Source organism: Euprymna scolopes, chromosome 2, assembly GCF_053919585.1.
Source record: "Euprymna scolopes isolate OS-2025 chromosome 2, ASM5391958v1, whole genome shotgun sequence".
NCBI lineage: Eukaryota > Metazoa > Mollusca > Cephalopoda > Sepiida > Sepiolidae > Euprymna > Euprymna scolopes.
Genome location: NC_136483.1, coordinates 35169080 through 35193022, shown reverse-complemented (window position 1 = coordinate 35193022; position 23943 = coordinate 35169080). Strand labels below are relative to the sequence as shown.

General features: G+C 33.7%; 1 protein-coding gene across 1 annotated transcript; it reads left to right on the top strand.

The window, feature by feature from the left end:
* Positions 1-2041: 2041 nt before the first annotated feature.
* LOC145290922 (protein C3orf33 homolog) lies at positions 2042-20917 on the top strand. Its single transcript, XM_080136525.1, has 5 exons — positions 2042-2196; positions 5190-5249; positions 13051-13195; positions 17991-18142; positions 19470-20917. The coding sequence occupies exons 1-5, from the start codon at positions 2107-2109 to the stop codon at positions 19743-19745; spliced, it is 723 nt and encodes a 240-aa protein (XP_079992651.1). The 5' UTR covers positions 2042-2106; the 3' UTR covers positions 19746-20917.
* The last annotated feature ends 3026 nt before the right edge of the window (positions 20918-23943 follow it).

Genomic DNA, 23943 nt, shown 5'->3' with positions numbered 1-23943 from the left:
TTAATTGTTACCTAACCTGAAAAATAAACACATCAACTGTTCATGGAATAAAATGTAATGTAAAAGTTCTATTTTTTCAAATCTGAATCTAACACTTGCAAAGTCAAAAGAATTTTTTAAAAAGTCCTATATTTTTATAAACCTGAAATAAAGATCAGATAAAAAAATGTTAGGTATCCTTTATTTTCTTTCCTTTTTTTTTTTTTTTAAATTTATTTTTCGAGCTTCGTGTTTGAAGGATTTTTTTCTTTTTTTTTTCTTTCATGTAATAACAAGATGCATAGATATACACACATATCGATATATATCCGGAGAGAGACAGAAAGAGAGAAAGCGTGAGAGAGAAAGAGATATTGCATATTCTAGAGACACTTTTTTCTCGTCTCTGTTTTTTTTTTTTTTTGTGTGTGTGGGACACATTTCTTACTTTTTTTTCGAAGGGTTACTTTCAATACTCTTTTTTTTTTTTTTTTTTTTTAAACCGATCCTTTGTAAACTGTTTTTTTTTTTTTTTTTTTTTGTAGGTGCAAGACAATTTTTTGTTCAGGTTCTGAATTTTCCTTTTTGAGTGCGTTTTTTTTTTTTTTTTTTTTTTTGTGCGCGTGTGTACTGGTCTGCCATTTTTTTAAAATTTTGCCAGAAATAATAGTTTTTTCCGTTTTTAAAGACCGTGGACCATTTTTTTTTTATTCGATTCGTCTAGTGGTCGTTATTTTTGGTTGTGCCGTGGGTTTAAGGGTCGAAATTATTTCCATGCTGGGAAACAATATGTTCTGGTCATAGTGCATCATTTATACTGCGACACAGATGCGACGAGATCCGTCTGGTAATTAACCAGGGTCAATCCTGCGTCTTAAGGCAACCATTTATGCCACAATCAGCCGGTCACTGGGGTGTGACCGACAGACGTGTTATAGTAAATGTCTTAAAGCGGTCTCATGAAGACATGAAGATGGGCCAGTCATTAGGGTCTGTGTAGTAAGAAGAAAATCATACCTGAGATGTTGGTTTTGGGTGTGGCTCCTTTCCTTTCTCAAGATGATCTCTTCACCCTGGTGGCATTCTGGTGGGAATCTTCATTTCTTTGTCCTCAGGGCCGCCTTTCGACTTAAGACATTTATGAAGGAATTCATTGCAGACACAAGAAAAACGACACGCGACACAATTGTAATATACAAAGGTATAACTAACTATTTTATTTTACATTAGAGATACAATATATATTACAAAAAAAAAACAATTTACAATTAATTTTTACAATAGGCTTTTCAAAGCTAACTAACCTACCCTAACTAGTGTTGAGGGAGGGGGTGGCCCCCCTCATTTACGGAGAGACAGTCTATGCGTCCTCACATCATGGTGGTCGTGCAGGAAAGAGACAGAAAGATAGCAAGGGGATTATGGGAAGGGGTTTCTTTGTATCTCTACGCTCATGGACAATTTACCACCCGTCCATGCTGCAGAGTGTGTTAGAAACAGTGGCACAAGGAAATAGTGCCACAAATCTTTCACGAAAAACACCCATCTAGCTGAATCCACTGTGAAAAATTTCCCCCACTCTATATCTGTGCCTAAATCAAGACGCAGATTCCATGAACAAAGCTTCTTTCTTAGAACTGCACGCCTGTGAAACTCTGTTCCGTCTGCCTGCTTCCCTCCGGACTACAACTTGGATGTCTTCAAGTCCAATGTTAACAAATTCCTAATGAACCGCCCCCTTCAGTAAACATTTCAGCAAATCTCCTCACTAACGTAATGTACTTGCAATAACCCTTATCCCTGAGTGGCTTCCAGGCCTTGATAAGTGGTGATCACTGTGTAAAAAAAAAAAAAAAAAAAAATTTGTTTCTTCACGAAAGCAAAATATGACACAAGGTCGTTTGTAATGTGTGTGTGGGGGGGGACCAGCTCCCTAAAAAGGGCACTCTGAAAGTAGGTAAAAATAAAAATTGCCTTAGGAGAGAAGGATTTTCCCTACATTATCCAAGGACAATTAATTTTAACATCATTTTTTCAATGAATTAATGAAAGTTGTTAGTTATCTCCCCTTGAAGGAAATAGTGGGGGACTCTTTTTTTACCATCGTCCGCTTTCGATCTCAACAACATGTCTAATAAAAATGATACACAAGAAAAGATTGTAGCTCTTAAGCTGGACTTATTTAATTACATAGACTCGCATATACGAGAGATAAAGGTAAGATAAAGTTCTTTGTTATTTATCAAAGACTATTTTGTTATTTTTGCAAATGACAGCACGAGCACGACTACAATAAACACACACTAGCACATTTTGTCGGGTTTTTAAAATGTGTTTCATTTTCAAGACATACTGTTTTTCTTTCGTTCAGAAGCACAACTGAATCATAATACTTGACTGTGGCATATTAACTTTAATTCTAGCCGGAGATTATTTGTATCTACAAATTTAAAATGTTTCAAGGTGATTTTCCACAAAGCAAAATGGGTGGGGGGGGGATAAATATACAACAAATAAATGTTATCAAAGGAAAGCTATATTTTTTTTTGTTTTAACTTATTTAAAAGTGTTTTTTCTACTTAAAAATAAAAGTAGTGTAATGCCTTATCGAGTTCGAAAATGAACAAAATGGGTTACGTATGCAGAGAAGATATCGTGCTGTATTTAGAAGTCCATTAACATGAGGTGGGGGGGGGGGATTGTTAACTATACTGTACTCGCATCTAACAATTTCATATACAAAAGACATTGTAAAAATTGAATTCAACCTGAAAATCCCACCTAAAAAGTTCTGCGTAAATACTTAGTGCTAAGTAATAGTGGTTTCATTCGAACCATAGTCGAGCCTCGATAATCGCTCGGAAATCGAAAATTAAACAATATACTAGTAAAACGTTACATTTCCGCACGATAGGTAATGTTTATTGGATTCACATTCAAATGTCGGCATAATTAGGTACCTAATAATAAAGTTAGCAAAACAAACAAATCGATATTGGGTAATCGTGAAGAAAGAGAGAGCCTGTTTCCTCCGTTTGACTATAGGTGGCGTTACTGTCTGTCCACCCAGTTACGGGAGCACAAAATGTATATAATGGCACCCTTGAAATAAAAATAAATGTTTTTGTTATATTTTAATTTTAGACATGTTTTTTTTTGTTTTGTTTTTTCAAACATATATACGTTTTTTGTTTTGTTTTTGCAAACATATTTAAGTTTTATTTTTCCAAACATTTACGTTTTGTTGCTGGTTTATTTTCAAACATTTACGGTTTTTTTTCTTTTGTTTTTTTTTGCAAGCATAAACTAAATATTTTTTAAATATTTTTCTTTTTGAAAAGTTTGCTTATGCACTTATTGTACCGCGCTATTTTTTGATAGTAGTTTCAAGTAAGATTCAGGTTTTACAATATCCTTTTTCAAATATATATATATATATATATATATATATATATATATAGTCGCGGAAAAGGTGAAATAAGTGCAGAAAAATTAAGAAAAAAAGGGGGGGTCCATGAAAAAAAGATAAAAGAAAAAACATTGATTTTTTTTTATTATAAAAGCGTAAAAAATACTCGCGGAAAAACGGTTGTACCCATAAATATGTTTAAAAGAAAAATATAGCAAAAACATTTAGTTTATGCTTGCAAAAAACAAAACAAAAACAAAACGTAAATGTTTGAAAATAAACCAGCAACAAAACGTAAATGTTTGGAAAAATAAAACTTAAATATGTTTGCAAAAAAAAAAAAAAAAAAAATACATGTTTAAAATTAAAATATAACAAAAACATTTATTTTTATTTCAAGGGTGCCATTATATACATTTGGTGCTTCCGTAACTGACGGGTGGACAGACAGTAACGCCACCTATAGTCAAACGGAGGAAACAGGCTCTCTCTTTCTTCATGATTACCTCGATATTGTCAAATCTTTATGAATATTTTTACTTTGTTACGACTCTAGCTTAAATTGCATGTAAAAGTACATAAGTTAACTCAACTCGTACCCATAAAAAACACAATTTATTAAACAAAAAAACAAAAAAGTATTAGAATGATCATCTCTACAAAAAATAACGTATTTTTGGTACCGCGTTATTTTTAAATATTTTTTATTTATTTTAATTTTTTTTTTTCAGGTTAAATTCAAGTTCACAATATCTTTTTTTTATTATTAAAATCGTTAGGTGGAAGCACAGAATACTTACAAAACACACTCTCCATGTTAAGAATGGCTTTCGAAATAATAAAGTTATTATTTCAGCGCGGTACCAAAAATACATTAGTATCAAATTACTTTTAACGTGTTAAAACGATCTGTAATTCAATTGACAATCAATTGAAATGGATGGCTCTCGTCTAAGGGAGGCCCCAGGATTTGATAAGCTCCTGGGTTTGACCTTTACACCTGATCTTAAATGGATCTTAAATGGAAATCAAGTCTGTTGCCAAGGTCGCTGGGAAAATGGTGGGATCCTTCTACCGCTCCAGAAGATATCTCACTACTGATGCAATTCTCTATCTATATAAAAGCCAAGTACCTCCAAAGATGGAGTACTGCTGCCACATCTGAGCGGGGGCTGCAAAAAACAGCCTATCCTGCCTTGACGGAGTACAAAATAGACTCCGTGGCTTAGTGGGGGATGCCCTTTTCTCTACCCTGCAACCTCTTTCCCACAGAAGAGACGTAGTGAGCCTGTAATTGTTCTATCGTTATTTCCATGGCAGGTGCTCGTCTGAGCTCCATTCTCTGGTCCCCCCTCGCCAATCTTTCTCAAAAAACACCTGACTAGCTGAAACCACCGTCAATAATTTTCCCCACTCCCTATCTGTGCCTAAATCAAAACGTAGATACCATGAACAAAGCTTCTTTCTTAGAACTGCACGCCTGTGGAACTCTGTTCCGCTTGCCTGTTTCCCTCCCGACTTCAACCTGGATGTCTTCAAGTCCAACACAAACAAATTCCTGATGAACCGCCCCCCCCCTAAGTAATGACACCTTACCAATTCTCCAATACTATTGCTGCACTATCCCTTTGATTACTGTACACACAATAACCCTTATCCCTGAGTGGCCATTGGGCCTTGATAAGTGGTGAACTCGATGTAAAAAAAAAAAAATAAATAAAATGAAATAACGACCAAGATGAGGATAACTAAATGTATTTTGATAAAAAAAATGAATCTGTTTTTTTCTTCTTTGTTTCAGTATGGTGTATATTGTTTAGGGGCAACTGGAGCTTTACTTTGTATCCGCAGTTTACGACCCGTAAGTATCACACATTTTAAATCTTAACATTTATTTTATAATATTAAATTGATTTTAATGTGGTGTTGATAGTCCAAATTCTTGGCGTTAACTCAACTCCTGCAATTTTGTGAAGCCCAATTCTTACATGATAAATCTCCTCTTTCTGATAGTGATATTTTATACAGGCTTTTATTTTTAAGTTTGAACTTTAAATTGACAACTCTATTAACAACTCTTTAATTGCAGATTTGGCAACTATCAGTTATTTTGAGATCAGCTCGATTTGACAATTCATCATGAAGAGATTGACACCCAAGCAGCATTTGCAAACTGTGCAAATTTATTTAATTTACAAAGAGTGAACAAATAATTTACATTTGATGAACAAATAATTTAACGAAAGGGACCTGTCAACTGGCCACCTTGCAATTTAACCCCATTAGATTATTTTCTTTGAGTATATGTAAAGTTCCATGTCTTTGCTGATAAAACAGACACAATAAGCCAGAAGACAGCATTTGATGCATTATTGCTTAAATGCATCCTACTTTAATGCATAGAGTTTGTGAAAATTGGACCTGTAGACTATGCTATATGCCCAAAATTGTATTTAAATTATAAATGCAAAAAATTAAATTTTTGAATAAATCATAATAAGCGAATCTCTTGACGGAGACAACCTTTCTAGGGCAATTGCTCTTGACATATCTAAGGCCTTTAATAGGGTATGGCATGAAGGTTTACTTCACAAGATTTCTAGCTATGATATAGCTGGAAATGTCTTCTCAATTATTAAATCATGTCTTTGTGACAGGTTCATAAGAGTAGTAGTTGATGGGCAAAAATCAGAAGCTCACAGTATTAATGCTGGAGTCCCTCAGGGGTCCATCCTGGGCCCAACTCTTTTCCTGATCTACATTAATGATCTTCCAAATCACATCCTTACATCATTCATAGACATTTATGCTGATGACACTACCATCTATCGTAGCACATCTAAGTCAGTAGACGACCAAGTTCTCTTCGATTCTCTTTCCTCTGATCTTGAGCATGTGGTACAATGGGGAAAGGAGTGGCTGGTTACTTTTAATGCATCTAAAACCAAGTTTCTCTCTTTACATCATCAACGTTTTGATCCCCATGTGGCAGTTGAAATGAATGGCTCTCGTCTGGAGGAGGCCTCAAGTTTTGACAAGCTTTTGGGCTTGACCTTTACTCCTGATATTAAATGAAACAGGTGCATCAAATCTGTTGCCAAGGTCGCTGGAAAAATGGTAGGATTCTTCTATCGATCCAGTAGATATCTCACTACTGATGCAATTCTCTATCTATATAAGAGCTAGGTACGTCCAAGGATGGAATACTGTTGCCACATCTGGGCAGGAGCTGCTAGAAAGGACTTGTCCTGCCTTGATAGAGTTCAAAATAGACTTTGTAGCCTTCCCTGCAACCTCTATCTCACAGAAGAGATGTTGCGAGTTTGTCTCTACTGTATCATTATTTTCATGGAAAGTGTTCAACTGAGCTTCAATCTATGGTCCCCCCTTACCAAACTTTCACAAGAAACACTCGTCTAGCTGAAAACACTATCAATAATTCCCCCCACTCATTATCTGTGCCTAAACCTAAACGTAGATTCCATGAACAAAGCTTCTTTCTTAGAACTGCACACCTGTGGAATTGTCTTCCGTTTTTCTGCTTTCCAGCTGACTACAATATGGTTGTCTTCAAGTCTAACATAAACAAGTTCCTGATGAACCGTTCCACTTGTTAACAAATTTACCGAATTTCCATTAGTAACGGTTACTATATTGTCCAATTTCTTCTGTACACTTTTTAACCCTTATCCTCCAGTGGCCGCTTGGCCTTGATAAGTGGTGATGCCTATGTAAAAAAAAACATATTTGTATAATAAAATATTTTTCTGTGGTTAATTTTTATTATTTAAAGTTTGTCACTTGAAAAAAAAAAACTTTTTATATAATATATATTATTTATTGCATTTTGATTTTAAAGAGTGTTTTGGTTCTTTTTGAGTGCATGAAATTTAAATAATTAAACAATTTTTTTTTAGAATAAGAAAAAAAAAATGATATATCAAGAAAAATGTTAATATTTTTTTTTAACGCCTTGATTTAACGTGTCTCTTCCAATATTTTCATACTATCTTAGACCTGACTCCAGCCTGGATAACGCCAACCTCAATAGCAGTGAGTCAAGCATTGTTGTTAAAGTGCACACCACAAATCCAATAAACCAAAGGGATTTTCTTCTGCATTCTCACAAAAATCACATATTCTCTTTTATTTATTTATTTTTTTTTACTCTTATTCACCTTAAACAAAATATATTGCCAGTTGGACATAAGGGAAGCAGGAAACAGGGAGGAAATTCCAAAATTTAGCAATCTAAGAGAAGAACTAATAGAGTAGAAGGCTTTCTGGCATCTAAGGACTTCTACAGTGAAGAGGTAGGATTTTTCTGCTAGATGACTTTGTCGAGTATATGTATGTCAATGGGGATATAAGACTCTAAAAACAAACTTCAATTTTGCTTAAATTTCTCTGCTGATATATTCTTTTCAGTATTTATTGCAGTAAATGTAAGGAAAGAACTGGTGGGTTGTTTAAAATGAGGCCATAGAAAAATATCATATAGTTATTTAAAGTCATTATAAACAAGATTGTATATGCATTCTAAACTTTATTTTGTTACCATCAGGTGCCGATGTAATTTATCTGCTACAAGTGAATTCTTCTACTTTTAAGACAGAGGGAATAATTGATTTCCTAAAGTTCCTTAATTGCTTTGCCTATTTACTTGACTCCCCACAAAGTTAATCACATGTGTAGAAAATTCAGCTCACTTTAAAACTCTAGATTGGGATAAAATAAAAATTGGATCAGTTCTCTGACAAAAGAACTAACCAACAAAATCACATGTGTAGAAAATTCAGCTCACTTTAAAACTCTAGATTGGGATAAAATAAAAATTGGATCAGTTCTCTGACAAAAGAACTAACCAACAAAATCACATGTGTAGAAAATTCAGCTCACTTTAAAACTCTAGATTGGGATAAAATAAAAATTGGATCAGTTCTCTGACAAAAGAACTAACCAACAAAATCACATGTGTAGAAAATTCAGCTCACTTTAAAACTCTAGATTGGGATAAAATAAAAATTGGATCAGTTCTCTGACAAAAGAACTAACCAACAAAATCACATGTGTAGAAAATTCAGCTCACTTTAAAACTCTAGATTGGGATAAAATAAAAATTGGATCAGTTCTCTGACAAAAGAACTAACCAACAAAATCACATGTGTAGAAAATTCAGCTCACTTTAAAACTCTAGATTGGGATAAAATAAAAATTGGATCAGTTCTCTGACAAAAGAACTAACCAACAAAATCACATGTGTAGAAAATTCAGCTCACTTTAAAACTCTAGATTGGGATAAAATAAAAATTGGATCAGTTCTCTGACAAAAGAACTAACCAACAAAATCACATGTGTAGAAAATTCAGCTCACTTTAAAACTCTAGATTGGGATAAAATAAAAATTGGATCAGTTCTCTGACAAAAGAACTAACCAACAAAATCACATGTGTAGAAAATTCAGCTCACTTTAAAACTCTAGATTGGGATAAAATAAAAATTGGATCAGTTCTCTGACAAAAGAACTAACCAACAAAATCACATGTGTAGAAAATTCAGCTCACTTTAAAACTCTAGATTGGGATAAAATAAAAATTGGATCAGTTCTCTGACAAAAGAACTAACCAACAAAATCACATGTGTAGAAAATTCAGCTCACTTTAAAACTCTAGATTGGGATAAAATAAAAATTGGATCAGTTCTCTGACAAAAGAACTAACCAACAAAATTATCATTGTCTCACTGTTCACTAAAAATTTTTGAATCCTTAATCTAGCGATAGTTCATGAAAAAGAAAAAATGAAACTGTGACATTAACCCTAGGTGGGTTTAACCAGCTCCCTCTAAAAAAGGAAGTTTCATGGGAGTATGACATTCACAAGTGATCCCAAGTCGCATGTATATACCAGTTAGGTGTCGATATCCTCCTACATACAGCACATAGTATTTCCAAATTTGTCACCCATCTGGTATTCTCAAATTTGTCACCCATCTGGTACTGATCAGGCTCAGTGCTGCTTAACTTTGGTGATCTAACAAGAACCAGTGTGCCATTCATTCATTATCTAGATAATGCTAAACTTTTCTTTAACCAATAGTATGGATTTAGGTCAGCTTGCTCTACTGCTGATATCCTAACGGTCATTTTTGAATGTCTATATCAAACACTGGATAATGCAGGGAAAGCTAGGGTCGTAGCACTCTATATCTCCAAAGCCTCTGACAAAATTTGGCATGAAGATCTCAAGAAAATCAACTGGGTGAATGTTTAATAAAATCAGATGTTTCTTTGCTAAAAAAAAGAAAAACCCAGGTTGTTCTCAATGGCCATACAGCTAAACAATGTAACGAGTATGCTCCAGGGATTGATACTTGGACCTGTATTATTTCTGATTTTCATAAACGACCTCCCCAGTACAATACATTCTTAGATGGGCGTATTTATTGATGACACCATGCTCTATTCCCAGCATGAGGGCACATCAAATGTCAATGTGTACAAGGCAATGGCTAAATCCTTGAAAAACGATTCCAAGTCTGTTGTAAAATGGAACCAAAAATAGATGATCACATTTAATGCCACCAAGACAAAACTCCTCTTCATAAACAACCACAATAAACTTTTCCAACCATTGATTATTATAGCTGATAGCATTCATACAGAGAGTTCAATATTCAATTTTCAGACAATATGAGTTGGAATAACCAGAAGTTGTTCCTATTTACTTTGCCTCTCTAGGAGGGCAGAGTTAGACACCAAGGTCGTTTTTTAATGTAGAGAAAAAGAACAGAAATAAAAATTGTCTCAGTCATAAAGGATCTCTCCTCCACCAACTGAGAACAAAAAAATGAAGTGTAGCACCAGAACAGATACTACACTTTGATCTTAGCCCGAAGGCAGCTATTATTAAATCTTTTGTTAAGCAGGTAGGATTTCCCTACTAAGCTAGAAAACTTTCTATATCTTATATCTCTGTAAAGTCATCATTAACCTGTGCTGGAATACTGTTACATCTTGGCTGATGCACCTCTCTCTTGGAGAGAATGCAAAAAAGAGTTTCTAACCTAATAAGTCATAAACTGTCTGCCAAGCTTATTAGCTCATATTACTGTAGTATTACATCCGTGCTTATTTTAAAAGTATTCCAATGAATTTACTGTATTTAATACTCCTCAACATAAATACTCCTGACTCACCTAACTTACAGCAAAATCCCACCCCTTCATTGCAGAGATCCCTAGATACTGGAAAATTTTCTACTCTGATAGCTTCTTTCATTGCCTTTGGAATCTTCTCCCTGTTTCCTCAACTGTACCAGCACATAGAAATTTAAATGTCACATAATCAAACATCTTACTGCGCAGTTTCTCCACTCAGGTTTCCCTATAAATCTTACTCCTATCACAGTAGCCCCTTACACTTCAGTTGCTTTATTTGGAGTGAATAAAAGTTAAAAAAAGAAAAAAACATTTTGGTGCCATTCCAGAATTCAATCTAATTAAAAAACAAAAAATATAGAAAAATCTTTATGATGTTCATATCTGTTACGGAATAAAGATATATTTTAAAAATCACGTAAATTGATATAGTTTTATTTTTAACTAAGAAAATCAAATTTTATGAGTAAACAAAAGGGACTATCTTGCATCACCATCTTGAAAAAAAAACAAGGGAAAATAACTCCACAATAATTCAAACTTGCAGGATCAACCTTGTAATGTTCACGATTTTTTTTTTTTTTTAAAATTCAATTTTCATTCCATAAAAGGCACAGTACCACTTTGAAGTAGGGAACTACTATCAGGGACATAAGTTGAGGGATATTATGAAAGGAGATGAACAGCAAGATATCTGTTCACATCACACTTGAACTTCTGCATGCCAGTACAGTTGGGAAAGCAGAATTTCGGAAGGGAGTTTCAAAGGCTAGCAATTCTGAGGAAGAAACTATTGGAGTAGAAAGCTTTCTTACACCTAGGAATCTCTGTGTGGGAGTGGGATTTAGCTGATTGTTGGGTTTGTCAAGAGTATTTACGTTGAGGGGATACAAGTGCTTGTAGTTCGTCAGAACATTCACCTTTAAAATACTTGTAGAACAGGTAAGGGATGCAAAATTTCATCGATGGGACAGAGGCTGAAGCTTAGATAACAGTTCAAGACCTATCAGGTTGGCAACTCTCTTTTGAACCCTCTCCACGAGTGAGAAACTAGTAACAGATGCACTAGCCCAAATGTGATAACAGTACTCCATACATGGGCGAATGGTGGCCTTATAGAGATACAGGATAATTTCAGGCATAAGTAGCTTTCTAGCACGGTAGAGAGAGCTCACCTTCTTCACAGCAGCCTTGGCAATGCTCTCAATGTACCTGTTCCAACTCATGTTCCTGTGAACGTTAGGCTGAGGAGTTTAAAGGAAATACTTTCAGGTAATGTGTTTTTGGCCATTGCTATTGGTGGTAGAGAAGATTTTTTGTTATTATTGAAGGAAACAAACTTAGTCTTGACAGCATTGAATGTGACCATCCATTTTTGTCCCCATTCCACTACAAATTGGAGATCTTCCTCTAGTGTTTCTGCCATTTCCTTAGATGTGTGTTCATTTGTTTTTCCCTCGTGCCTGTTATAGAGCGTGGTGTCATCAACAAATATACCCATCTCAGAGACAATTTTATCAGGGAGGTCATTTATGAATATTAGGAAAAATAAAGGTCCTAGGATAGACCCCTGAGGTACTCCCACATTTATATCATATTGTTTAGATGTATGACCGTCGAGTACAATCTGGATTCTTCTCTTACTTAAGAAGGATTTAATTATGTTATGTATTCTTCCAGTGATACCATATGATCTGATTTTCCTTAGAAGACTAACATATCATACCCTGTCAAAAGCCTTAGATATATCGAGGGCTACCGCTCTACCCTCCCCTGCTTTGTCCAGTGAATGGTATATACGTTCAGAGATTACAGTTAGGATATCTGCTGTGGAACGGGCTTATCTAAATCCATATTGATCGTCGGTCAGAAGTTTAGCAGCTGTAAGGTGATGGACTAAAGTTTGATTAATTATGGACTCAAATATTTTGGTGAAAAGTGTGAGGAGGCTAATGGGGCGATAATTTAATGGGTCAGTTCTTTTGCCAGAATTCTTAACAACTGGTACCACAGAAGCAGTTTTTCAGCAGTCACATCGATTTCACATCGATATCATGAAAAAATTGGTTTCTTTATATAAAAATACTATTTGATCAATTTTTGTGGTTTTTGGCAAATGACATTTTTGGTCCATACTGATATGTACATCAAAAAGATTTTCTGTATTTTTATTATTTTTTTCTAATTAGGCTGAATTCCAGAGAAGAATCAAAATTTGATCTAGGAGGATTTTTTTTCTTTCTGACCAAAGACAGAACAAAAATTTGGATCTTAGCTTCAGGTGTTGTCAGTTAGATTAACTAACTAGCTTAACTTATCCATTGATCCATTTTTGTATAAAAATAATTCATTATCAAAAAGAAACCACAATATATGCACCATTTAAAAGGGTTAATAAACACTTTTTTTGAAGATGGAATCCGTTTAAAAATTGATGTTTAATTGTTATTGGATTTCTAGTTTTCTAAATGATTTTTTATTTAAATTTTTAATTTTATTTTCAGTTTAAGAAATTCACCAAAGTTGAAGAATTGCCTCACAACTTTTTGAAAAAAAATGTAACGCTACAAGGCACCGTAAGAAAAATTGAAGAGAGAGGGAAGCTTTATGTTGAACATCATCCGATTTTCCAGTTGCCTTTTGCCAAAAGTAGGTATTTTCCAATAATAATATTGGAGAAAAGCATGCAGAAGGGGAGGGATTTATTAACAAGATATTTTTTTATTTTATGTAAGGATTAAATATTTTTCTTTTGTTTTTTGACTATTGTCTTCGTCAGTGTTGATGTTTGTACTACACTTCAATTGATGCGCAATTCTTCAGGTATAAAATATTCATTTATGCAGTGGTGGCTCTAGTATAGAGTCTACAAGCTCACTACACACACATACACACATAAATTAATAATATCTGTTCTATGAGTGTTGTATATTAAGAAGTGATAAGGGTAAATTTTCACATTGCTGTGAAGTCAAATTAAGTAACATTTAAACAATAAATGCACTTAGAATAAACCTTTATGAGGATGTTTCATATAGCTTGAAATGCAACCGTTTTTCTTTAGAAGTCATTTACTTAGTTGAGGCAGGATTTTTATAGGCCCTTCCTGATGCCTATCCAGTGATGTAATAGGGACCAGTGCATTTTTTTTTTTCTTTATTAAGCCATGGTCATAAGGCTACTAAGTTAATTAGGGAATGCATAAAACTTGGGAATATCATGATAGTCAATACAGAACTCCGAAAATGTGACAATTCATTCATACAATTCTTAGGAAGCACATTCAGGATTGCAACACAAAATGCAAAAAGAGATTACCAGTACATCTCTGAGCAAACACCAGTGTGATTATGCAGAGGATCTAATGTGAATGTATATTGTCGCAGATTTGGTCTGTTCAGCCACAAATACTATCTTTAAGTGATTGTTTAACAAGATTAAAGAGTGCTTCACCTGCACTTTTATGGTTTCTTAATTTGTTTTTCTGTAAAAAGAAGTACAATTGGAAAATCTATATATTCTACCCTTCTCTAGCTTTGGGTTAATAATAGAATAAACTAGATGGGCATTTTGTAGTATAGTTAACAAAACGAAAAATTGGCCAAAAACAAATAAACATTTTAAAGGCAAGATAAGTTACTCTTCTACCTACCTGGATAAGTTTTTTGTGTTGTAACACTTTTAAAGCATTTATTTACCTTGAAACATAAGTTGAAAATTGAACAAGATACTGGTAGAAACTCGGTTAGTAAATATCATGGTGACATTCATTGGGTTTCTACTAGTATTTTTTTAAGCGATTATCAAAACTCCTCAGAGGACCGTCTAATGTCAGCCATTTTTTCTTGTTCTAATCTAAGACTCTATACTACCTGTGTTTTAAAGTAAATAAATGCTTTAAAATAAGTTAAAACACCAAAAACTTATTCAGGTAGGTAGAAGAGTAAATTATTTAGCTATTGGTAACATTTATCTGTTATATATATATTTTTTTGTACCACTTTTTCGTTTTATTGTCTGTACTGCAAAATGCCCAACTAGTTTCTAAATTTTTAGTACAGACGATTTCCATATAAAATCACCTCTTTTTTACTTACCATGGCATTGTTTTCAGTCATCTTGTACTTCTTTTAAAAACTGGATTCAAGCAGTGTCAGCTCTGAAAGAAGTGCGTCTGACATTGTGTTCCGGTGTTGCCTAGTCTGTATGCTACTATTTCTTATCAAGGCACACCAATACGGATGATGTCTCCTAATGAATCACTCCTCTTTAGAATCAGCTGTTTCTTCTGCAACTCACTTGACTTCCTCTAAAACATCTAAATTAACATCATCTGGCACAAGGCCATTCATTATTTGACCAAAAGTTTAATGTTTCTTATTTTGGAGACTTTATTCTATCAAAAAGCTTTTACTTCAACCCATTGCTGTATTTAAGGGTTTTACAATTGAAAGGATAAGTATTCCCTTCATAAACTGTGTGTGGGTAGTTAACCTTTTCTGGCAACTCATAGACCTGTGCAACCATGTGTTCCCCGTCCGACAACAATCATAATCCGAATGTTGTTTGCCATGCTTCTCTTCTCTTTCTGGACGTGTTGTTTCTCACACTGGCAACTGACGAGGAGGTAAGCACAGGTTCACAAGTATAAACATAAAGCGTAGAAAATACAACAGACTCCAACACATTCCGTTGGGCTGTGTGTGTGAGAGAGAGAGAGAGAGAGACACCATCACTGAAAACAACCCTCTATCCGCTAACGTCCACATCTTTGTCATCTGTTGAGGTCATGTTTGTCTTTTGGTTGATCAATTCATCTCCTCATTCCTAAAGCTCTTGTGATCTGGTCCAATCAACAATCTGCCATCAACTTTCCAAAACTGGAAAACTGTCCTCGACTGTCACAGGATTGTTTGTAAACTGTTCCAGTCGCAAAACTCACTGTTACTCCTAAAACTGTCGGTAAACTAACTCTAAATATATCAACCTCTGTCCGATCTTTTTTTCTACCACACTTTGATTAACAATCCTATTTTAGATGACCTTTGTGCGTCTTAGTGAATAAACTCCTCTCCATTGTCTTTCTACTAACCTTTCTATTACTTTTGTTGTGCTGATAAACTTTTTCTTCTGTTTTTTATTTCCGAACACTTTGCAGAGGGTAGGGATGTCAATCGTATCACAAAAGATTTTCGTGGAATTTTCGACACTTATTCACTTAGAATTATGGGTCAATGGCCACAAATACTCGTACAGTAGAACCCCGGGATACGGTGGCCACGTTTTTTCAGGTTACGATGTGGAATATGATGTTTTTCTGGCCCCTGGTTATGGTATTTTCCCTGCCTTACAGTGTGATTTATAATGTTATTTGATTATATATTGTACTGTATTTTGTAACAAATTTTTAATGCTGTATCCCGAGGTTCTACTGCATATATTAAATTGATTTTCAGTCCAATACATAGTTAAAATAAATAATTTTTAAAAATTAAAATAATTTTCAATGCTATTGATAGTGTTTACTCATTTATTTATTTTTTTATAATCATTCATGTTTGAATTCATGTTTTGAAACATGATGTAAATCATAAATCTATAATGTCATGTTAAGGTAATGTTTTAAGCTTTATTTATAAAAAAAGTCCAAATAGCTCAATTGGTAGAATGTCAGCTGAGGATCTCTAGTTTCAGTTTTAATTTCAGATGATGTCATCCACTTTGTTAGGAATGTATTATTTAATATTTATTCATTTTTTTCCATGTCTAAAAGTAGTTAAAATTTCTAATATTACAAAATGAGACAAATTCTGCAATATATTTATTACATTTTAAAAATTGTGACAGACGGCCAAATTCTTTCTTTCTTTCTTTCTTTCTTTATATAAGATGTTAAAAGCTAAAACTGAGCTCTTGGGTATAATCAATTCCATCCAGCAAGTAAACACAGATACACCTAACAGCAATAAATAGGAAATTGGCTTTGATTAATTAAAAGTTGTAAGTTCAATCCTTATGTTGGGTAGTAAACATACCCAATAACAAGAAGTTTGGGAGTTTGCCTAAATTTCTAAGAAAAGAAGAATTCTACATGTGCAGTATATAAGCAATAGATTGGCCCAAGTAGGCTAAGAAAACTGTCTCTCTTGATTTTGTTGAGTTCCGTCTAGCTAAATAAATTGTGAGAAATGAATCAAAACTTTGAACATATAAAATTAAATTTTTTTTTTTAAACTACTAAGCTTTAACTAAACAAAACTCAGATACATAAAGGAGGGAGACAATTTACAGTTTGTATAGCCCACGTGGACAAATTTGTTGCTTGTACAATGTGAGTGTAGGACACCTATAATGTTATCGACCCCCACCCCATCCAAAAAAAAAACAGGAGAAAATGTTAGGAAGTGAAAAAAAATAAGAGGAACTAAGTTGATCAGCAGAACAAAAGGTTATAGGAAGTGAGGTTGGGAGGAGGAGAAGTTGTTTATCAAGGTGTAGCAGTAACTGGGACAAAGGATCAGACATAGGTCAATATATTTAAAGTTGTATTTTTTTTTTTTTTACAGTTTTAGCAATGAGATGAGTTTTTGTGACAGTATACAACAGTTAGGGACAATTTATAGTTTGGGACAGTTGAAGGCAGGTTGTGGCTTGGACCAGATCAGGTTAGGTTTTGAAGGCAAAGATGAACTGATGTCAACCAATGATAAAGAGGTCTTGACAGATAAAGGGGGAGTAATAAAAACAAAAAGAGAAAATAGTTGATTAGCAGAACAAAGGCACAGAAAGTGTAGTAGAAAGACAATAGGTGGGGAGGTGCACCTGAAATAGGATTGTTAATCAATGTGTAACTGGGAGAAAAGATAGGATATAGAGGTCAATATTTACAGACAGTTTTAGAAGTGGCAGTGAATTTTACAGCAGTTTACCAGCATTTTTGAGCTTTCAATGAACAGTCTTGAGTAGGAGACAGTAGACCATAGTTGAAGGCAGGTTGTGGCTCAGAGCAGATGGGGAAATGAATTGATCAACCGATGGATGGACATGGTCTTGACAGATGAATAAGATGTAGACGTCAGAGTGTGTCACATGCACGCCTAGAATGCAACTGATATTTTCAGAATGTGTCGGTGTCTGTTTTCTCTTATTTCTCTTGCATTGTTTATTTTTATAGTTGTGAGCCACTGTGTTTGCCCTTTCATCCAATGTGAGAGACGACGACATGACCAGAAGAGAAGATAAAAGGGAAGTAAACCACAACATACACCGTTAGCAATTGTTGTCAAGAGGGAGGGGGGCATGTGGTTGCACAGCTACTTGTAGTTCTGACTCTGATCACACATAACGCTGGTTTCTAAATTGTGTCAGTATTTATCTTTGAAATGGTTGACTCTGACTTTAGTTTCTCGATTGATTTTTTTTTTTTTTTTTTTTTTTTTTTTAGATTCTAATGGTCTACCAATTCAATTGGCATTTTTATCAATTGGTCCACAGGGCAGACTTTGGATGTTGAAGAATTTAAAAAACAAATTTGTTTGGTTTGAACCTTTGCGGATATCAGATGAAGGGAGTCTTGAATGTGTTGTTTATTCAAAGGTGTGTTTTCCTTTTCATTTCTCAATTTAATATTTCTTTTAATAAATCAAATTCTTTCTCTCTCATACAAAATAAATATGGCTTAACTTCATACTTTTTTAATGCGATAAAAATTCACATAAACATTTACTTTGTTGCTACCCTTTTCTAAATTTGTTTCACTAGCCAAATTTACGGTTTTGTAAATATATTTGAAACATCAGAAAGTTTGATTGGATCTTCTGCTGGCTTCACAGGCTCAAAGTGTTCCTTCGAATAATGGCAATGTAGAGGCATTTGTCGAGTCATATGAACTTGCAATGATTCTTGATGCTTTTAATTAACAGTATTTTTTCCAAATGTGTTTATTAAAAAAAAATCTCATGTCTATATATATATGTCTTGTCATATATGCAAAATATGATGACCTCACATGTATTTAAAAAAAAGTGACGTTCAGTTTCTTATTTTATTTTCTGTTTGAATCTGCATTCAAATTAAAGATGTTGTTACACTTTTGATGCTCAGATGTTCCTTTATGTTCCATGATATTTGATATTTTAGTAAAGTGTTAAGCCACATTTATTTTTACACACACACACACACACATATATATATATATATATATATATATATATATATATATGCATAGTTACAAATATTTCTGTTGCAAGATACTATTGTAGAAAATAACAGAAACAAGTTAATTACAGATTTCTGTAACTGTTTTGTTTATTAAATTCATCTGGGCTTTTTTTGCATTATTTATTATTCTTCTGACTAGTGTTCTCATCTGTAGTGTTTTTTGCAGTGTTTTAATTGATGTAACCTCCGATCTTCTGTTAAACTCAAACATTTGCATAGAATTTCAAACGGAAACCTTTATTTAATTCATGGGTGCGATATGCTCTCATTCCATCAGGCTCTGACTGAGTAGGAGTCCTAAGTAATTCTCAATTGTATTTTTAATGTCCCCTATACTGAGAGTTGAACCTTCAACCTCCAGAAAAGTGATACCAAATACTCTATCCATTATACCACAGGTCCATCTAGTATGAATTTTGGGAACCTTGAACTTATGTTTTTAAAAGTACAATTTAACTACTATATTACTAGAGATTACTTGTATTGATGAGAAAGATGCCAAAGTTTAATAAAATAAACCTGAAGGTTGGGAGTTACATCGAATGAAACCTTGTGAAATAACACTCAAGACAAAAACGGTTGTCCAAAGAATGCAAATAATAAATATGAATAAATCAATCCACATCTAAAAAATTATAAAACGTAAAACATTTTATTGCAAAATATCTTACCATTTTTTTTCTTTTTTAATTTTATTTTGCAGGGTTTTCTATGGACAAAGAAAAACTTAAATGAGAAAATGATCAGTAGTGGGATCTGCAAAATTAAGAATGAACCTGAAATCGAAATGACTGATTATCAATCAAAACTGTTGAACAATTTAATTCGACTTGAGGCCATTGCAGATAAAAAGGAAATTGGTGTTTGGGCTACGCATCCAGAACAAACATTTGTCTCAAAAATATTTTTTAAGGTTTTTAATTCCGTTGGAAATGTCTTCAAGGCAGCAAGAGGCAGATTATTTAAAACTAACAAATGATCTTTTTTATAAAAATAAATTTATTTTAAAATATAGGCTTTATTTGGTGCTTGTCCAGAATTCAACCTAATTAAAAGACAAAAATACAGAAAAATCTTTATGATGTATGTACCCGTCATGGAACAAAAATGTCATATTCAAAAATAATTATGTAAATTGATAGATTTTTTTTTTAACTAAAAAACGTAAAATTTTATGAATAAGTGAGAGTTTGTGGTTTGATCTGCCATATTGTTTTAAATAAATAAAACTCAATTCAAACTACTGAGATCAAAATCCACCCTGTTATGGACACAATTTACTATTAAGATTGCTAAAAAAAGATCGCAAAAAAATATTTTCTTATCTATATAATTATAAAACTCAAATCAGCTTGCTTAGGCATTTAAACCGTCCACCCGGTTTCTGACTTGCGGTATCAAAAAATTTATCTGCTTACCTTTTTCATGGCCGCCCTGTCTTAAGTCTGATATTAAAAGCCACTGCTGCTATTTAAAACATACACAAGGTCCATAATATTTTTTTGTTTTAACTTATTTTAACGTGTTTTCCTTACAAATAGATGTAATTTAATGTTGAGTTACAAAAAAAAATCTCATTTAAATATACAATATATAACTATAATCATATTTACTGCTTTTAGTAGTGCTCCTGTTGATTCTGATAATTTTTTTTTTTTTTTTTTTTTTCAGGCCTTACTTAAAAAATATTTTCTCTTCAAGGAGCAGGAAGGTAGAAACTTGGTTTTAGTAGGGTTTCCTTAATTTTAATTAGTGTATGCAGTAGTGTTCTGGAGGTTACCTGAGTTTTATTTTTTTCCCTCATCACTTAAAAAAAATGTTTTCTCAAGATAATAAAAGACAATATAATCTCAAAATCACTTTTTATTTTGAACATTTTTTATCTTATCCTTTAAGGGCCAGCGGGTAGGACTAGTATAATATAAAAAAAATACTTGATCAATTTACTTGATTTTTTTTGGAATATGACATTTTTGTTTCATGGTGTGTACATACATATAGAGAGTTTTTTTGTTTTTTTTAATTAGGTTAAATTCTGAACAACCACCCTCTATTTAAATTATATATAGAAAAGTAAGATAATAAAAGAACTAAACAGTATCAATTTTTGTTTAATAAAGCACAATTATTTTGTCATTTTTAGCACCTCAATTATGCTAGTATTGAAAACTGGTTTCACATGACACTATATTTGATGTCACCTGGTGTCAGGCAATGCTTTTGCAAATGTACATAAAAAACAAATTTTTTTTAGCCATATTGCCACTTGGACGTAAGGGGCTTCTATTCAAGACCATGTTTAAGGGAGATGAGTAAGATGTTGGTTTACATTATATTTAAACTTTTGTATGGCAGTACAGTCAGGGAAATAGGTAACAGGGAGGGAATTCCAAACTCTATCAGTCCAAGGAAAGAAACTATTAGAGTTGAAGGCTTTCTGGCATCTAGGTGTTAGCTCACTTAGTACTTCCTACAACATAGGATAAATGTTGGCTGGATGCCATGTTGAATATCCACTTGAGACAAGGGACATAACTAAAAATATATATATATATATAAAGAAGCCACCAAGTCCGATAACTGCCAACTTTAACATTGCTGGTGTCAGCTGTAAGCCAAAGTTAACAAAAAAAACAGGTTATTAACACAGGTCCCTTAGAATTTCAGTAGCAGCTCCCATCTTTGTCCAACAGTTTGCGATATGTTCCTGTCTCCTAATCCATTCAATTGGATTTCTTCCTTCCTTTAACTTGGGTAGTCTGAAAATCTCTTACAGCAAGACACCTGCATCAGCAGCTTCACTGAATGCAAAAGTCTTGGACACCAATGGGCTCTTTGTTACTCAGTCAAGTTTTTTTTATGGACAGCATATAGGAGCCAGTTTATTCTATTCATCTTACCATAAACAAAGATGATAAATTCACTCTGTGAGGAACCATCCTCCAAGCTGGCATAAGTAGTATCAGAAATGCAAACCACACTCAAATCTGAAAGATTTCCCAGCTGTGGAAAAGATATGGAACCTGTCTTTGGTTTAAGCTTTAATAGTGACTTGTTGGCTTTAAAAAGTAACTTCACTTCAGATTTTCCGGTATTACCCATCCTACACACATCAAATGATACATCAGGTCGAGTCTGGATAGATACCCACATCATTTTACCTGTTAATTCTTTTTACATCTGTCTTCTTCTCTTCACTCAGTTCATCATTTTTCCTTAGTGATGTTCCTTTCTTTATATCTATTGGAGAAATAGATGACAATTGTTTTGGTTTATAATAATCACATCTTCCATTTATTTAACCCTAATATGCCTGAGTTACTGAACCTAATTTGCCCCTATGCCTGGCACAATTGTGAATCTAGATCTGGATCTACAAAATTGTGACTCCATCCCTCGTCAACCACACCAGAATCTCTCCTATTACCTGATTGAGTGACACCACCATTACTTTCAACACCCAATTTTGATTTAGGCCCACTTGCATCGTCAGAATTATCATCACTTTCTCCTTCATTAATATTCATCATTACTAGTATTACTTGATTCAAAAACATACTCCTGATCAAATTCGCCTTCATCTGAATCAGAATTTGTCACTTTATCCAACACTTGTTGCACAGTGAAACTCCTTGATCTCACTCTTTTTTCTGTTGAAGTGCTTGGTTCGTCACTAACCCACTTCATGGCTACTTCAGTCTACAAAACAACTTACAATTCCACCAAAACAAAGGAAGCTATTTGCAGATCGTTAGGTTTGTGCTAAATCGAGGCTAAGCAGCGATTGGGTAGCTATTTTTAGTTCCCTAACTACACAAAAACATGTGGTTGGAAAAATACAGGTTTAGCGATAACTCAGTATACAGCATTTTTGGAAATTACTGGTATATCAGTAACTTGGTCTGGTACAGTTAATGCAAAATCCCAGAAATTTGAAGGTTCCATTTTCATGCATTCCAACTTAGAATATTTTCTTTAATTCTAAGATCACTTTTTTTTTTTTACTTTAAAAAAATTTTTTTTTTTTTTTTTAAAGAATCCTTTCCAAAAAATATAAAGTCATCTACATGTATTGCCAGAATACCCATCAAGTTCTCAGATGAATCATGCCAAAGAAACAGTGTATTGTCATATGCACTTACCATTCCTTTTAGTTTAGTTAATTCCTGAGTATCTCTTTTGTACCATCAACAGGGTGCATCATTCAATCCATAAATACATCTTTTCAGCTTCCACACTTGTGACTCTGGATATGTTTCAGATGGTGATCTGAGGAATACTTCTCTCTCGAGCATATCACTTTGCAAAAATGCTGAGATGAAATCAAGGATCTCCACCTGCCAATTCTTAATTCACATCCGCATGTTAGAGAGGTTAGGTGAATTTTCTTTATAACTATGTGCTACAAGATGAGCCTTCATTATCTTTTTGTTATTCTTAACTTTCTGTTATCATCCATTTTGTTGATGTGCATTTTTGACCTATGTTAGGGAAACACTCAAACACTTCATGAGTCTTTTTTATTTCTTTCTCTTTCATATCAGTCACATATTTTGCTTGTTCTTGTTCGGTTGTGAGAAAAACATGTTTCTTTATGATCTCGTTCTGTTACTTGGGGAAGTTCTTGCCACTGATCAACCTTATCCCAATTGATACACACTGGACATTCATTTTCTGTAGCTGGTTCTATATTCTGTCAATGGCCATAATTTCCAGTTGATTTTGGTTGTGAAATCCTCTATCCTCTTTCCCATTCATTACTTCCAATAATTTTATATTCAACTATTTTCCCTTTACTTGGCCTTGTAGTATTGTCTTTCAGTTCCTCCTTGTTACTATTGGAATTTTCATCATGATCTTCAACTTTCTCTTTCAAAACTTCATTCATCTCATTTTAGGGAATTGTATTTTCTTTATTCCTTGGCCTTTAAAGGTCTTTGTTTACCTTCAAGTGACATGGATGCATCATGTAGAATGGAATGCGCATCCATGTTGGATACACATTGACCTTCTTTACCCAAAACTTTAGCAGGTTTGCGCCATCTTTTATAGTTTGTCTTCTATGGTAAACACTGTCCTCTGTCACAAGTTCTTCATCCGACTTCTTGCTTCAATTAAGGAAATGACTTCAGGAGGTATCTAACTGTAGATAAAGTTGAAGGCCAGTTGCCCAAAAG